General features: G+C 50.0%; 3 protein-coding genes across 8 annotated transcripts; 1 reads left to right on the forward strand and 2 right to left on the reverse strand.

The window, feature by feature from the left end:
* Window positions 1-1,214: 1,214 nt before the first annotated feature.
* On the reverse strand, window positions 1,215-6,122 carry MARCHF9 (membrane associated ring-CH-type finger 9). The gene is made up of 4 exons (XM_016127751.2): window positions 5,320-6,122; window positions 4,155-4,310; window positions 3,301-3,493; window positions 1,215-3,038 (listed from the first exon to the last, which is right to left on the reverse strand). The coding sequence occupies exons 1-4, from the start codon at window positions 5,674-5,676 to the stop codon at window positions 2,704-2,706; spliced, it is 1,041 nt and encodes a 346-aa protein (XP_015983237.1). The 5' UTR covers window positions 5,677-6,122; the 3' UTR covers window positions 1,215-2,703.
* A 2,635-nt stretch (window positions 6,123-8,757) lies between these two features.
* On the forward strand, window positions 8,758-11,709 carry CDK4 (cyclin dependent kinase 4). Of its 3 annotated transcripts, XM_016127720.2 has the most exons (8): window positions 8,758-8,961; window positions 9,401-9,634; window positions 9,794-9,929; window positions 10,044-10,211; window positions 10,366-10,475; window positions 10,735-10,785; window positions 10,933-11,068; window positions 11,299-11,709. In XM_016127720.2, the coding sequence occupies exons 2-8, from the start codon at window positions 9,420-9,422 to the stop codon at window positions 11,389-11,391; spliced, it is 909 nt and encodes a 302-aa protein (XP_015983206.1). In that variant the 5' UTR covers window positions 8,758-8,961; window positions 9,401-9,419; the 3' UTR covers window positions 11,392-11,709. The 3 variants fall into 3 exon arrangements, with proteins under 3 accessions (XP_015983206.1, XP_036092329.1, XP_036092328.1); XM_036236436.1 differs by lacking the exon at window positions 10,735-10,785 and having other exon boundaries at window positions 8,772-8,961; window positions 9,342-9,634; window positions 11,299-11,697; XM_036236435.1 differs by lacking the exon at window positions 8,758-8,961 and having other exon boundaries at window positions 9,379-9,634; window positions 11,299-11,697.
* A 169-nt stretch (window positions 11,710-11,878) lies between these two features.
* On the reverse strand, window positions 11,879-14,696 carry TSPAN31 (tetraspanin 31). Of its 4 annotated transcripts, none has more exons than XM_016127722.2 (6): window positions 14,367-14,696; window positions 13,673-13,840; window positions 13,356-13,436; window positions 12,876-13,007; window positions 12,488-12,601; window positions 11,879-12,383 (listed from the first exon to the last, which is right to left on the reverse strand). In XM_016127722.2, exons 1-6 carry the CDS (start codon window positions 14,637-14,639, stop codon window positions 12,309-12,311), a joined length of 843 nt encoding a protein of 280 aa, XP_015983208.1. In that variant the 5' UTR covers window positions 14,640-14,696; the 3' UTR covers window positions 11,879-12,308. The 4 variants fall into 4 exon arrangements, with proteins under 4 accessions (XP_015983208.1, XP_015983207.1, XP_015983209.1 ...); XM_016127721.2 differs by having other exon boundaries at window positions 14,328-14,542; XM_016127723.2 differs by lacking the exon at window positions 14,367-14,696 and adding an exon at window positions 14,076-14,259.
* Between the last annotated feature and the right edge of the window lie 1,213 nt (window positions 14,697-15,909).

The following is a 15,909-nucleotide window of genomic DNA, read 5'->3' on the forward strand; positions in this document are numbered from 1 at the left end:
CAGTTCCCTCTGTAGCCCAGATTACCCTCCCCATGTCAAAACTTGCCCCACTTCGTCCTGCTCCCCCCACACCCCATTTCAATTAGCTGGATGTAGATGGAGATTTCACTTCACGCTTCCTCCTCCCCCCACTACTTTGGCCCCCTGCCTTAGAAATGGCTCCCTGACCACAGAAACTCCATTAGCCACCAAGCCTTCTGGGCGTATCTACTTATGTAAGATCTACAAAGAAGTAGAGTATAGCCAAGGCCCTGTGCACAGATCAAGGTTGTGTCTTTACTGCCCCTCTTGTTAACTCCTTCTCTGCCATCACCCCCACTCCCCTATCACTAAGCTCCATTTAAACCTAAGTAACCTTATTTTTAGCAGATTTGAGCCATGAGAGAATAAAGCCCTGCTTACTCTCAGACCCTTTCCCCTAGACTCAATGATGATGATTCTAGACACTCACACTCCTCATTGGGCAAGTACAACTTCTTACTTGAGGGGAACAGTTTCTATGACTCCTTTCTGGACAACAATTGCTTTAAGTTGGAAAAGAGAGGGAAAGGGGACCATACTGGTTGCTGATCCCAACCCCCACACTGAGACATCCAATGGTGCTGAAAGGAAGAGGAATGTACTCTCGCTTGGCCTGGTTTTAGGACCCAGAGTGGGAATGAAGACAGTTTGCTTGTGCATGAGTATGCCTATGTTCTTAGGATTGTCTCAGCTTCTGTGGGGCCATAATGGGGGACAGCCCAGGCTTGGCATAGGAAACCCCAACTGTGACATACCTACCTGAATCCTATCTGCCACAAAAGGTGGTAGTCACTCTGATTTGCTTCTGTGAATAGCAAATGAGTAAAGTCTGGCTCTTCTGTCTTCCCAGGTAGGGAATGTGGAGGGTTATTTCTCCAGGGAAACAATTTCCCTCTGGGAAAATGAGGGACTCAGCTTCAGTGCCCTCTCCCCCTTTGATCACCTCAGAGATTGGAAGTAATATATTTCCACACTTTCAGGTTACTCAAACCTGAGTCCAGCTGGGTGCTAGCACCATGGACAACAGCCAAGACCCCTTTTGGAGAGAGGTAGGGGAAGACCATTATCCAGGCAAGGAAAATATATTCTTTAGTAGAAAAGCATTTTCCCCAAAACATCTCCAGGGGAGAAGTAGAGTAGAACCTTCCCTGAGAGAAGGATCAATAGGAAAGGCCTCTGGATCTTACTTTAAGCAATGTATGAAGTAATTAATTTAATTGCTAATGAATAGTTCACTTAAAAGACATCATCGTTCATATAATACACAGCCCCAAGGCCTCAGGAGAAAGGGACCAGGCTTCAGTCTGACCCACACTTTAACCAGTCCTTCCCAAACCTTTTCCCTATAGACAACTGCCCTCTACACTGCTGCCTCCAAACACCACCTTCCAGTTAACACCGCTAGCTGTGGCACACCAGGATCAGACAGACCTATGATCCTGAACTGCCATTAAGAGGAGCTTAAACTGGAGTTGGAGACTCATATCACGGAAGGATTCTGTCTATCTCACTCCAAATGAGTCCAAATTCACTTCACACCACTTCTTTGGGTGAGCACATTACCTGGGAAGGGCTAATAGAACCCACACGATTCCCAGAGCAAAAAGGATAGCTCCAGCCTTCCCCTAACCCCCTGTGTTTAGGGGGCTAGAGGAGCTTTCATTCTTGTAAATAACCACCATCCTTCACATTAGCAAATCTATTTTCCCTCATATTTTCATATCTATTATGACAACACAAATTTCCAAGGCTCTGTGAAGCTCCAAATGAAAAACACTTTTAGAATTTGTTAACCAGCTACTACTTGAAATAAATGAACCATAATCTAGTGTAGAAATCTTTTCACACCATCACTGATCTTCTTTGCAATGGCATTCAACCTGTCCCTTTTTCATCCTCATTCCAACCCTATGAGGTAGACAGGAAAACCACAGCAGAGAGATTTTTTTCTAAATCACACAACTTGTAGGTGGCAGGTCCACCCTTTAGAGACTTCTGAGCACTGCCATCTAGCAGCCAATGTGAATTATTCACCAGCAAGTGGGAGTTATACCTCCAACTCAGAACCCACTATTGTATTTTGGATTTGCGACCTCTGCAGAAAACCTCCCCATACCTCCCAACCCTCTAGAAAAGCCCCAGATGAGAAAGGAGTCTCCACGTGCATATAAATGAATCTTTATGCCCTCCCCCCATGCAATGGGGGGTGGAGCAGGGGAAAGTGCCCCCCGCCCTCATGCAGGGAACGGGTGGTCAATGTATACTAGTCTTATTGCCAGCTGCCCTGTGGCCATGATATGGGGAATGGGGAGGGGTCTACAGCCCCTTTCTTCTGGCATTGATCCCCCTTCACCAAGTCACCGTGGTGGAGCTGGGGGGAGAGGGGGCTGGAGGCCCTAGGAGCTGAGGTAAGGACGGTTCTCTAAGGAAGAAAAGCTGCCCACTGGCTGCCCCAGGATGAATGTAAGGACCTGTCAGTGGGGGGCTGGAATGTCATCTAGGTGTCACTACCCAGTGGGCAGTAGAGGCCAGACAATGTTTCCACCTTGAGGCTGCCCACAGAGATTCTCAGCGGTGGGGGCAGTGTGCCCCAAGCATCTGGTCAAGCGGTACCTCCAGCAGCCATGATACCTCATCTCTGGCTGATGTAATGACTCAAGATCCCCATTCCTAGAGTCTAGTTCAGACTGTGGTAACTCTCATGACAACCTCTCGGCCAGAATGGGAACTGGAACGCGCATCTGGTGGCCGCAGCTGTCCAAGGAGATGCAGGATTGTGTAACCACAGCGCTGAGGCAAGAGCGTCCGCATACGCTGGGCAGCAGGGGGGCGGCTCGTGGCCCCAGAGGGGGGGCCCGTCCGTGAGGTCCTGGGGCCTGGCTTCCCTGCCGTCCCTCCCCCTGCATCTCCTCCTATGTCCTTGGTCTTGTCATAATTTAGGACCTTCCACTGCTGGTTCACTGCCTGCCAGCGCTTGAAGATGCGGTAGACAGAGGAGCCTTCGTGGATGATGAGGCCTGAGCAAGAAGAATAAGAAATCTAGGGTCAACTGCTGCCCAGACATAGGCTAGATTTGCTTAAGCAAGCATTTCTCCAGAGTAAGGAGATAGGGTTGCAAAGGGCCTGGAGAAACTGGGAAGGAAAGGGAACCAAGATAGCCCTAAAGGCTCTCAATAGTAGGAGAATATGGTCATGAAGCTGAGGAAATGGGCAGGAAAAGTTAAGTGTGCGGGTTGGAGGAAGCTGCTGATCAGATAAGGGGGAGAGAGGTGCCCTCACCTATGCAGACGACATCCATGAAGCCGTACATGCCATAGCAGATCTGAAAGAGAAGATCCTGCCGTTGCCACTTGGCCGAAGGGCTGAGTGAGGACCAGATGAGCCAGGAGATGCTAGCGACGAGGAAGAGAGAGCCCAGAACTATGGCCGCAATCTGGACCTTCTCAATGACCGTCAGGGAGATGGCCTGCCACTGTGTGAGAGAAAGGACTCTAAAAAGTCACAGAAAAAGATGGAGGGCCAGGCGATGGGTGGCTCTGAAGAGGAAGATGTTCTAGGAGCCTTCGGGCAGGATTAACAACTGTCCCATCTGTGCCCTGATCAAACCTAGAATGTGGCACTTCTCATGCTGTTTGAGACCATTTTTCTGTCTTATTTTAGAAAGGCAGGATCAGGCAAGTGCTCTGAACCCAGACCATTGTGTTTAATTTTTGAATCCTAACTCTATCACTTGCTGTCTGAGTAACCTTGGGCAAGTTTTTAAATCTTTGTGCAGCAATATTTAAAACGAGGATAATAATGCTATATAACTAATAGGCATATTATGAAGATTACAAGAGTTAATATATGCCAAGAGTGTGACACATAGAAAACACTGTGTTTGCTATCATTGTCACTGACATTATCTTTTCCTTTTTTGTTGTTTCCAGAGCCTAGAACAGTGTCTGGAATGTAAGTGGCATCCAATAATATCTTCGTAAATAAATAAAGGAAAGGAGGATTTACAGACAGGAGATGTGGTAATTGTGGGGAGAAGTAAGCAAATGGATGAAATAGGCTCCCTGGAGGGGCCCTGATTCTGATTGCTGAAAGGCCCTTGCCTCTAGTCTAAGAGTCCTCTTCTTGCACCTCACCTGCAGTGGATTCTTGGTGCTGATCGCCAGGACCTGGTACTTGAAGTAGCAGAGCTCACAGCTCCAGGAGCCCCTCTCACTGATCCAGCGGATGAGGCAGGGCTGGTGCGTGCAGCGCACGGAGCCGTCGCAGCGGCAGGGGCTCAGGAGCTCCCCCTGGAGGAAGAGTGACGACGGTCCCTGTCAGCTTTCACCACCCGACCTCACTTCGCTCCAAGAGAGGAAAACCTCTCCCTGTCATTCTCCCACCTTCAAAAAGCTTAGCCTTTCAACCAAAACTGGACAAAAGGCTAAGGCTGCAGCAGAAAAAAACAAAAGTTACAGCTCTAGATAAACTTTCCTGACCAAATAGACGAGAGATAAAAGGAGACTGGGGTGGGGGTGAGTGGGAACCGGGTCTTTTCCTAGAATTTGGAGAGGGTGGTCTTTAAGGCTTCCCAAATGTAAGGCTACCCTTTAGGATCTGGAGGGACGGGAGGGTCAGAGCTTCTGAGCCAGGCCTTCCTCCCCCGCCCCATAACTGTAAAGAATTTCACAGATGTGGTACAGACTGGGATGGGTTACCGTCCTCAGCTTCTAAGTATCGAAAATAGGGAGAAATCCCGGGGGTAGTAGGATTAGACCGTGTTACCCTTTAATCAAGAAATAATTTCTCAAAACATAGAGATACCCACAGCACCAGATACCCCCGGGACAACTTTGTCCATAACATTTAAACAAAGAGTACTCTTTGGAATGAGATGGAAAGTTGCGGAATGGGAAGTGAAGTGCCCCGAGGAGAGAAATTTTGAGTGAGGCAGCAGCGCCCAGCTTGCCCCGCCCTTTAAGGTGCGAACAGCACTCTCCTCTCTGCCCACCTCCTCAGCCTACAAAGACCCTGGAGTGAGAGAAGTGAGAGAGAAAGACTGACCGGGTTAATCAATGAGAGATTTTGAGCCCTCTGAGGAGAAAGCCCCGCCCCTTCCTAGAGACCTCCTGATCTCTCCCCTCCGCCCCAAAACATACTCCAGGAGTCTCCAGCCTGCTCCCCAATCTCACCCCATTCCCACTCGGGTCCTGAGTCCCGCCTAGCCTCCTCAGGCCCCGCCCCCTGTTCGCGGTCTCTCGGGGAGCCCCAGGCGCGCGCCCCCACCCCGTCCCGCCCCGCGGGGTGCCCGGGCCTGACCTGCTCCGGGCCCTGGAAGCAGATTCGGCACTGGGGGGTTCGGAGCCCGCTGTCCAGGCTACTACTGAGCGACAAAGCGTCCAGCGCGCCCGGGGGCGGTGGCGGCGGTGCCGGTGGCGGCGGGGGTCCGGCCCGCGGCTCCTTGTCGCCCGCCAGGCCCCGGGCCCGCGGTTCCGACCCGTAGTACTCCTCTTCGTCGCCGTCGCCGTCTCGGGTCGAGCAGCCAGCGAAGGGCGCCCAGCCGCAGCCGCCTCCCCCGCCCCCCCGGGGCTGCGGCTCGGCCCGGGGCCGCCCCCCGCCCGTCAGCACCAGCAGCTTCAGCTCGTTCAGGAACATGCGGAGCCGAGACTTGAGCATCGTCCGGGCGCCGGGGGGCGGGGGGCGGCGTGCAAGGGGTTCTCGGGCGGCGGGGGAAAGGGAGAGGGCAAGGCCGGGAAGGGGGCGCGCGCCGGAAAGCCGAGCCCGGCCGGGGTCTTCCGGGCCTGCGAGCACCGTTCAATGCTGCCACCGCCGGGGCTCCGGGGCTTGTGGGGCCGGGAGGGCTGGCGGCCCAGGGGTAGCGGGGCGGGCAGCCATGGCCGGGGCAGTGGGCGGGGAGGGGGACTCAGGGTGCCGCGCCCCGTGGGTCTGGGTCCGGAGCGGGCCGGGCTCCCGGGGTTACGCGCCCCAATCGTCCTGCGGCGGGGCCGCCCCCCATCGCCGTCCTCCTGGCCCCAGTCCCGCTCCGGCTCCCGGCTCCCGGCTCCCGGCTCCCGACTCCCGCTCGGCTCGGCCCGTGCGCTCGGCGGTGGCAAATGGCGGCTCCTTCCGGCGGCGGCGGCGGCGGCGGCGGCGGCGGCGGCGGAGACCCCCCCCCTGGAGCGGCGGGCGGGCGGGCGGGGCGGGAGCCGGGGAGCCGGTGAGGGATGAAGGGAGGGGCGGGGCGGGGAGGGGGAAAGGAGGAGAAGTGGCCGCGGCTGCGCATCCCCGCCCTGCCCCGCACTAGCAGGTGTCCCCAGAGGCGGGGGCGAGTGTGAGAGCCCTGAGGAGAATAGAGGGAGGGGAGTGGCCAAGAAAGGGGAGTGTGCACACTGGTAGAAGAATAGGTGTGTGAATTGGAGTAGGGGGTTGAGCGGGTGAGAATGGAAGGTGAGCGGTAAAAGACTCAGGTGCACCAGGGAGGGAGAGGCTTGTGCAAAATGGGAGTGTGCAAAGAAAGAGCTTTGCAAGGGTCTGAGGTATGAGGGAGGTAAGTGAACAAGAGATGAACTGAAGCAATAAACACTTTTACACAAAGGACTGAAGTGTGCATGGTGTGTGGGACTGTGGAAGAGATGCGTGTATAAAGAATTAAATCGGATTGAATGAGAAAGGAAGTATATAATTGTAATGTGTGAGGAAGGTGAGTGAGCAAGGGAAACAGGAGTGCTAAAAGCATGAGTCTTTCCTGGTATTCTCCTGCCCTCACCACACAACACTGAAGTGAACAACACACACACACACACACACACACACACACACACACACTCTTAGCTCTTTGCTTTTATGGGGGCCTTTACCCTGAGAACCAGTTCTACCCCATCAGATTACTTCTGCTTTATTTACAACCTCTTTCTTCTCCCCTTTCTAACGCTGAGGGAAAAGGGATTGCAGGGGAGCCCATTGGGTCAAACACACTGGGAAAAAAGTTAATTAGTAAAAGAGTAATTAACAGGAGAAAGGAGGGTATGGAACCAGGGATAGAATGCCAAACTAAGGCTCTTCAATCAAAGTGATGAAGGGGAATAATGCTTTTATGAAGTACTCAAATGTTTTGGATGGATGAATGAGTGAATCAGAAAAAGGGGTTGGAACCCAAGCCAACACAGAGGATGACTTCTAAAGACAGTGAGCTGTGGTAAGCTTCTGTGGAAGATGAGGCTGAGGTGGACCCTGCTGGTGTAGAAAGGAAGTTTGATACACTCAGAGACACTTAGCTTTCCAGAACGTTTATAGACCAATCACCCCTAGTAAGGTAGTCAATGACACATTCATCTCAAAAGCTCAGTTATCCATTTTAGACCTTGAGGTTTTTCTTACTAGTCCCAGCTACCCTCACTTTCAAGGGCTCACAGCTGTAACTATCATAATGCTGAGAGGGAATCTCCACTGACATGTCTTCTGTTTTGCCCTGGACCATGATTTATAATCAACACAAGCCGGAACACTTACATCCTTAGCTAGATAGTTAAGGAGAATAGAAGTTAGGATAGAAAAACTAACAAATAGAGTAATAAAAGGTTTCAGATTTTAGACAATTTCTCACAAACGACATACTGATCCCTTCCTTCCCTTCCTTCCCTTCCTCCCATTCCCTCAAAGGGTTGGGAGATAAAGAAGTTGGAGCCAGGAAAACCAGAGAAACTGCCTGTCTTCTACCTGTCTGTGAGTAGAGGCCATTTGGGAAAGTTTTATGATCTGGGCAGGGTTAAGGACTAAGAAAGCTTGCACTGGGTGGGGGGAGGCACAATGACCCCAAATAATGGGTCACAAGATTTGCAAGGCCACAAGTCATTCTCATACAACATGGTGGTCTGGGTGGTGGTAACTTTCTTGCACATGCTCACTCCTATATATATCCATGTGTTTATATAAGATGTATATATCGTACACATGTAATATCTTAGTGCTGAAAAGAACCTTAAAAGTCAAGTATTCCTGTCTCCCACTCATTGAGAACTTCTCTGCCAGAGGCATCTGGTGGTCTCTGCTTTAATCTTTCAGGGAGGGGTGGAAGTTGGGAAGAGAGGAGGGCATTACCTTGCCACTCATGTTGGAATACTGTATTAATCTGCCTTCCGTCAGTCCTTTAATCCTAATTTTGCCCTCAGATGGTCATTGTCTACTCCCTATTTTATATGATCCCACTGTTGGCTATATCTTTACAGATAGTCTTATCTCTACTTCAAAAGGCTAGTGACAGAGACACCGAAAAACCTCACAAACGACCTCATATTCACGTAGGAAGCAAGCACTCAAAATATTTGAATGAATGAGTGAATGAAACACACAAATGAGGGCATGTTCTCCGATGGCAATGGAACAGAAAGGCAACAGCACCACCTCTCGTCCCCCGACACCCTCCCCGCCTCCGTATAGAGAAAGAGACATGTAGTGAGAGCCGAGAAGCGCTCAGGCTCTGCCTGCAATGGACAGTTGGGATCTGGGTGGCCCAGGTTGCCATGGCACCTCCTTGGACTCCACCCTCCCTCATCATCTCCACCCCCCATTCGGTAATAGCAGCTAGTCACGTGCTCTGCTGTGTAACCACACCTCTGCTCCTCAGAGCAATGTCAAGCGGTCACGTGTGATAGCAACAGATCACGTGGCTGCCATCTCCCCTCCGCCCCTTCCCCTCTGCGCATGAGTGGTTGGTCACGTTCCCCGAACATCCGGCGTTCGCCCCGCCCCTGCCCCCGCCCACGGGTTTCCGCGCGCCTCTTTGGCAGCTGGTCACATGGTGAGGGTGGGGGGTAAGGGGGCCGCTCTATCCTGCGGCTTCTGTCTATGGTCGGGCCCATAGGGTCCAGCTGCCCCCAACAGAGTTCGAGTGTATGGCGCCGCAGGAACCGTCTCTGGGGCCCCGATAGCGGGCTGCCCCCGCAGCTCCTGGCACGGGGTGAAGTAAGTACAGCCCCTTCCCAGGAATGGAGACCGTTCTCGTCCACCATGGCTTCCTACACGAGCTAGTTATGGAAGGGTCGCTCGAGGGCGGGAAGTGGGGTAGGGTGTAATCTGGTCCTTTGTGGTCGTACGGAGATGTAATTTTAGGTCACGAAGGTGTAGAGTCTTCGATGCAGGGGGTGTGCCGTGGGATCTCCCTTGTGCGGGGCGCGACGGTCCCTAAGGAAAAGGCATTTTTTATTCTAGGGCCTCACGTGACTGAAGGGGTTGGGGTTAGAGTCTTTGTGTTACCTGACGGGCCGGCCGCATGGGAGATTCGGAAGGGACGGGATGCTGTTGTCTTTATGATGTCTTTTGTGGGAGTTACTTTGTTGCTGCAGGTTCATACTATCAGGACTCTGGAAGGGAATTTCGGTGGTAGGAGTCTCTGTGATTGTAGGGTCTCCTTTGATCTGAGAATGGCTACCCTTCGATATGAGCCGGTGGCCGAGATTGGTGTTGGTGCCTATGGAACGGTGTACAAGGCCCGTGATCCCCACAGTGGCCACTTTGTCGCCCTCAAGAGCGTGAGAGTTCCCAATGGAGGTGCTGGAGGGGGCCTGCCCATCAGCACAGTTCGTGAGGTTGCTTTACTGAGGCGACTGGAGGCTTTTGAGCATCCCAATGTTGTCCGGTGAGAAGGTGGAGGGTTGGGAGCGGGTAGTAAAGGGGAAAAGATAACCTATAGGTGGGGAACGGTGGTCAGGAGAGAAGTGGGGACCCTGAGGAAATAGGGGAGGCCTTATTGAGGCCAAAGGGGATCTATCAGAGAATGACCATTTGTTCTGGCTAGGCTGATGGACGTCTGTGCCACAGCCCGAACTGACCGGGAAACCAAAGTGACCCTGGTGTTTGAGCATGTGGACCAAGACCTAAGGACGTATCTGGATAAGGCACCCCCACCAGGCTTGCCAGTGGAGACCATCAAGGTGAGTGGGGTGGGCAGGCACTGAGAGGTACATTAGGACCTTTGTAGTAGAAGCTGTTGTGATTTCAGGTATGGTGCCCAGTTTCCAGTTCTATACCCCCTCCTTCCAAACCAGGATCTGATGCGCCAGTTTCTAAGAGGCCTAGATTTCCTTCATGCCAACTGCATTGTTCACCGGGACCTGAAGCCAGAGAATATTCTGGTGACAAGTGGTGGGACAGTCAAGCTGGCTGACTTTGGCCTGGCCAGAATCTACAGCTACCAGATGGCACTTACACCTGTGGTCAGTAGAAAGCTGGTAGTCAAAATGGGTTCTGGTTGGGGGTAGGAGAGCGATTACATATAACAGTTGGGAACGTATGTGCTTTGTGACCTCAGTTTAGCAGTTGTGCTTTATGGGAACCTGTAGGGCTCTTTTCCGCTATTATTCCTATTAGGTCGTTACACTCTGGTACCGTGCTCCGGAAGTTCTTCTGCAGTCTACGTATGCAACACCCGTGGACTTGTGGAGTGTTGGCTGTATCTTCGCTGAGATGTTCCGTCGAAAGTACGGGACTCAAGTATTCTGAACTATACTGAATATCCCAAATCTCTTATTCATAAACCACATCCCTACCCTGCCCATTCTTTCACTTGAGTATTACTGACCACCTTATCCATAACCAGAAGCTCTGAAATGTGCTGGAGTTAGGAACTTACCTCTTTAGTCGCTACACCCTATGTTTTTTAGCCACTAATCAGTAATCATTCTACTACCATATCTTTAAAAATACTTGAGGCCTCTCTTCTGTGTCTTTTCACTTTAGGCCTCTCTTTTGCGGAAATTCTGAAGCTGACCAGTTAGGCAAAATCTTTGAGTAAGTGACTGGCAAGGGGGAAGAAATTTCCCTGAGTCTTTTTCTTTCTGCTGAGCTCTGGATGGCAACTGGCTCTGCCCCTGGAGATTGGGGCTGGAGAAGGACAACCCCCCACCCTCCCGACCAGAGTTCTCCTGTTCCCCATAGCTTGATTGGGCTGCCCCCAGAGGATGACTGGCCCCGAGATGTCTCTCTACCCCGGGGAGCCTTTTCCCCCAGAGGGCCCCGCCCAGTGCAGTCGGTGGTACCTGAGATGGAGGAGTCTGGAGCACAGCTGCTGCTGGTACTTGGTTTGGGCATGGGCACAGGGTGAGATTGGGGTAAAAATGGAGCAGTAGAAAAGGGACCCAAACCATCATGGTTCCTGAGACTCAGTGGATGGGCTAGTCTTTATTGGTGCTACAAATGGCCATCTACAAAGAGGGATGTAGAACATAGCCATTCCTTGGTATTGGGAGTGAGCAAAAGTCATGTTTATCTTCACGATTTTCTGACCTTTGTCTCCCTTCTCAGGAGATGCTGACTTTTAACCCACACAAGCGAATCTCTGCCTTCCGAGCCCTGCAGCATTCTTATCTACAAAAGGCAGAAGGTAACCCAGAGTGAGCAACAGAGTGGATGCAACAGAACCAAGAGAAGAGAAGCTGTCATTTGCCCCCCACTGAGAAAGCAGGCACTCTGTGCCTTTTAATCACTGGGGTGGTGGAGATGCTGCCTACAACTTTTTACAGAGAATATCTTGCTGCCTTAATGACATTCCCCTCTCCTCTCCTTTTGAGGCTTATCTTTCTCCTGGCCCCCTACTTCCTTATACCAAGGAGTATGCATGTCCCTTATTCTCCCCTTCCCTACCTTGATATTGGGATCCTTTTTTTATACAGGAAAAAAACAAAACAAAACAAAACAAAGAAATATGGTCTTTTTTTTTTAATGTTTCTTCCTCTGATTGGCTTTGCCATTTGGGGATTTGGAAAAACCATCTATAAGATGGACTTCCCTGCAGAATCATATTCTCCTTAGGTCACAGGGCCTGCACAGGCAGTGGAGCCTCTCAACTGGCAAGAGAAGATAGACATTTAAATTGCTCCTTGAATGCGGAATATAAATGGCTTTTATTTTTATAACTTCTCCAAACTGAGTCCTGCTTATCAAAAGAAAGAGTTCTTCATGGTTTTCTCCCTGGCTCTGTCCCTGATTTCCTTTTGGAGCCAGGCCACGATGTGTTACAGTGGTCTAGCAAGGGAGAAAAGGGGAGACAGCCAGGAATAACTCCAGCCCCCCATCCCATTTCATGCATTCCCAGGAGCTTCCCATATCCACTCAGAGCGAGTGAGGAATTTTTTCTTTATTCCTTATAAGCTTGCTCCCACTAAAACATCTTAAGGCAGAAAGCCTGGCTATTCATCTTCAAGGAATGGCAAAGGGCCTTTTTCCTCAAATAAAAAAGGTGACCCTCGAGTTTCCCTAAGGGAGGGTGCGAAAGCTTAGGGAGAACAGAAGAGCAGTCAGAAGGATCCAAAGTCTCATAGAAAGGCACTGGGGTTGGCTCGAGGATCCTTCTGATTCCGAAATCTCATTGCTAGCCAGACACCAAGGATCTGCAGAAGCAAAGGGAAAGAGATAAGTGCCAATTCTGAATCTCTGGGGCCACGACTTACAGTTGTAGGAAAATGGCATATATGAGGGAACTGGAGAATGTTACCTCTGTAAAGCTGAAGAAGAGTCCAACACCTCCCAGGATTTTCAGGGCTTCATCTGAATGCTTAAGAAACTTTTCTCCACACATCTGGCATGTGGGGCTCTGGCTCTTGCAAATCTAGGATATAACATGCATGTGTATATTTGAAGGATACAGAGTTGCTAAATTGCCCTATCCCAATACCTATGGTGAATGACCCTAAAAGTACTAGATCAGTATCCTACAGATTGAAATCCTACTTAGCTAATTCTCTAGCCTGTGTATCCATTCCCCCTCCTGCCACCAGCACACAGTTCTAATACAAGAGAGCTACTAGAGAGAGGCAATCATGTTCAAATTCAAATCTGCCAATTTGGGCATGTTTCTACTTTCCCCTTCTCTGCCAACTTACCGCAGTGCAGAAAGCATAATCTTGTTGATACAGGGTTGTGAGGTTGAATAAGCCACAACAATCAAAACTTCTTTCCAGTTCATCCCGGGTCTTGTTGCTCATGACCCACCAAGAAGCATTGATAACATCTGTCTGGAGGATATATAGGCAGAAGGAAATTATTTAATGCTGCTAACCTTAAGAATTCCCCTGAAATCTGTTCTCATTTCAGTTTCATTTTGCCTATTCTACCAAAGGGAGACAACATCTCTCAGAAAAAAAAAAAAAAATCACACTTATACACACAATGATAAATATCCATGTCAGGTTGTCCTAGATCATCCTCTTAGAAAATTAGCCACACATCTCAGAAAAAGCGAATAGCTCAAGAATCTGGACATGGTAGATCTAAGAGTGAGTGATCTTTGGGGCCAGACATAGGAAGGAGTTAGAGGTTACAAAGAGGAAAAACAGCAAGTACTTCAAAGGGCATCCGCTTACCTGTTTGCTTCGGTTAATAGCCAAACATGACCAAGAGATTCCAAACTGGAACATGAAGACCAAACCAAGGATGATCATATACTGAGAGGAAGAGTTATGGGGAAAAACGGTCTAGATTCCTTTATGTTCCACCAATAATCATCTGATCTCATTTAGTCATAGAACTTTTATAACTATGTCACTTGAAAACAATAAAAAGAGCTCTTGTTTCACAGAACAGGGCAAGGAGACGTTCCCAAGATTGCTGGTCTAATTTCTACCCAGCTCACTCAGCCCTCCTGACAGCCCTGATGTCCCCATCCTTCAGGTCAGGATACAAAGAATAGCAGTACTTGGTGGTGGTTGACAGCACCCACCAGCCCAGCCACAGCGATGAGAAGAAGGAAGACTCCCACGGCAATGACTCCTCCGATGATATGGATGCTGGACACCAGACCCAGGCCCTTACCCCACGCAGCAACTCCAATGAGCAACAAGCCTACCAGCTACAGGATATAGAAAAGCAGGATACATCTCAGAATTCTAGTGTGCAGCACAGCCAAAGGCCATACAGGGCACCCAGAACAAAAACAAACAAACAAAGAGAATTGAGTTATGTGAAAATGAGGGAGAGGAGGTGTTAGGGAGACCTAGAGCATCCCTGGGCACTCCTCCCTTTCGAGGTCAGAATGGCAGGGGGGAGGTGGCAGGGACAGTAATTTATGACTATAAAAATCGAACCTTTAGCTTCATCCATCACTTCTCTTTTGCGAGAAACTGAAGTTCACAGGAAGGAGGAATGGGCCTTTGTGCCCATAGCCCCAGTTCATTCTCTCCATCCCCAAACTAACGCTCTGATCACCGGAAGTCTCCCCTCTTCCCACGGAAGTCCCGAGGAATTCCCTCTTTGCCGGAAGTTCCCAGGAATCTTCCCGGAACCCCCAGTACACCCCTCTCCCCACCGGAAGTCCCCTAGAGATTCTCCGCACTCGCCTTTCCTCCTTGTAGCTTTCCCCACCTCCAAAACCTCACCATGTACACCACGTTGAGAGCGCACAGCGCATTCTTGGAGCAGGCAAAGCCGCCGCAAACCATCTCCCCAGCTTTGGGGACCCTAGAGGTCCCAAGGACTTGGGGAGAGGGTCTTCGGACTGTCTTCTTGCACCCGGACAGCTTCTGTCTCTTTAAATCTAGTCCAGCCAAACCCAATCCTCTGCGCCTGCACCGTCCCACCCCTGCCTCTGGATTGGCGAAACTCGGGGCTAATCCGGGACGGTGATGGACTGAACACCAATCAATCTGCATTGCGTCACTAACCCGCCTCCCGGCCCCACCTTTGGGTTCTTTATAGGATGAAACTTAAAACTGGGGGCAGGGCTTGCAGAGATTCACTTAGGGACCGGATCCTAAACTTCAAAACCCCGGATTGAACGCAGAGTTTTCTGTGGTCGCAGCTGGAGGAGGTTCTGGTTCATTAGAAAGTGCAGCTTGGCGGGCAAGGCAAGAAGGGTCCTCCCCTCGGGGGAGCGCCATTCCCCTCTGCTTTCCCACTTGTCCTGCAGTGACCTCATGATGATGCCAATGTTTGTTGTTCTTGCGTCACACTCGAGAACACCCAGAGAAACAAAAATATTGAGCTATTTAGCCAGACCACAGAGGCCACCGGTTGAGCACAGAAAACTCAAGAACTCCTCAGGCCTCACACATTTCCAAATATGTCTACTAGTACACGTCCTCTTCCATATCCCCTCCTAACGAGTGTCAATATGCTAGAAATGAAATGTGAAAAACAGCCTCCGTTGGTGCATTCCTGTAAGTGACAAAACCACAGACACAGACTTGGGTGTGCCGGGTGTCTTCAGAGTAAATGCCTGATCCAGGGCTTGCAAAAAATGACAAAGGGAGGGGTCTGGAATATGAATAAATCTGAGGAGAAAGAGGAGTCTCCACATTTTCACTGTAGGCGTGGGCATCATGGTTGATGGACATTGGTTTATTATTGAATAAGTGCTTTGACACACTACCTTTTTTATGGGAATAGGAAAAGAGAAAGAAGCAGCCTTAGGAACACAGATAAAAAACCTCCCCTCAACCCCACAGAATTATTTAAGTTTCTGTATACTTGGAGTCTATGAATGTATAAGCAGTATAGTCTTACTACTAGTCAGTCTGCATGGGTTCCAGCTTTGCCACTTACTAGCTGTGTAACCTTTGGTCAGTTAATTAAACACTCTGTGCCTGTTTCCTCATCTGTAAAATGGGGATAAATAACAATACACCTACTTCTTAGATTGTTATGAGAATCAAATGAGTTAATATATGTAGAATACTTGGGACATTACCAGACACATAGTAAACACTCAATGTTAGTTATTATTGTTTGGACTATTTTACATTTTCTAGCAAGTAATCTCAACCTCGATTCTCTTATCTCCAACTACAGAACTATTCACATATTTATAATCTCCTGTTCTTCATGAATTAATATCAAGAAGACATACAGGAGAAGAGACATTTGACAGAGCTAGAAAGGTCTGAGTCCTGAAACAAAGTGATTAGGTCAAACTATCTACCA

This window comes from Rousettus aegyptiacus, unplaced genomic scaffold (genome assembly GCF_014176215.1).
Source record: "Rousettus aegyptiacus isolate mRouAeg1 unplaced genomic scaffold, mRouAeg1.p scaffold_m13_p_2, whole genome shotgun sequence".
Classification (NCBI taxonomy): Eukaryota; Metazoa; Chordata; class Mammalia; order Chiroptera; family Pteropodidae; genus Rousettus; species Rousettus aegyptiacus.

Coding starts and splice junctions, on each gene's coding strand:
- TSPAN31 (XM_016127722.2), bottom strand. CDS start 14,639: ATGCAGATTGATTGGTGTTCAGTCCATCACCGTCCCGGATTAGCCCCG. Junction 13,008..13,355: donor CTATTAACCGAAGCAAACAG/GTAAGCGGATGC, acceptor TATATCCTCCAG/ACAGATGTTATCAATGCTTC. Junction 12,602..12,875: donor ATTATGCTTTCTGCACTGCG/GTAAGTTGGCAG, acceptor GTTATATCCTAG/ATTTGCAAGAGCCAGAGCCC.
- MARCHF9 (XM_016127751.2), bottom strand. CDS start 5,676: ATGCTCAAGTCTCGGCTCCGCATGTTCCTGAACGAGCTGAAGCTGCTG. Junction 4,311..5,319: donor GCTTCCAGGGCCCGGAGCAG/GTCAGGCCCGGG, acceptor CTCTTCCTCCAG/GGGGAGCTCCTGAGCCCCTG. Junction 3,039..3,300: donor CATGGATGTCGTCTGCATAG/GTGAGGGCACCT, acceptor CTTCTTGCTCAG/GCCTCATCATCCACGAAGGC.
- CDK4 (XM_036236436.1), top strand. CDS start 8,845: ATGGTCGGGCCCATAGGGTCCAGCTGCCCCCAACAGAGTTCGAGTGTA. Junction 9,635..9,793: donor GAGCATCCCAATGTTGTCCG/GTGAGAAGGTGG, acceptor TGTTCTGGCTAG/GCTGATGGACGTCTGTGCCA. Junction 10,476..10,932: donor GCTGAGATGTTCCGTCGAAA/GTACGGGACTCA, acceptor TGTTCCCCATAG/CTTGATTGGGCTGCCCCCAG.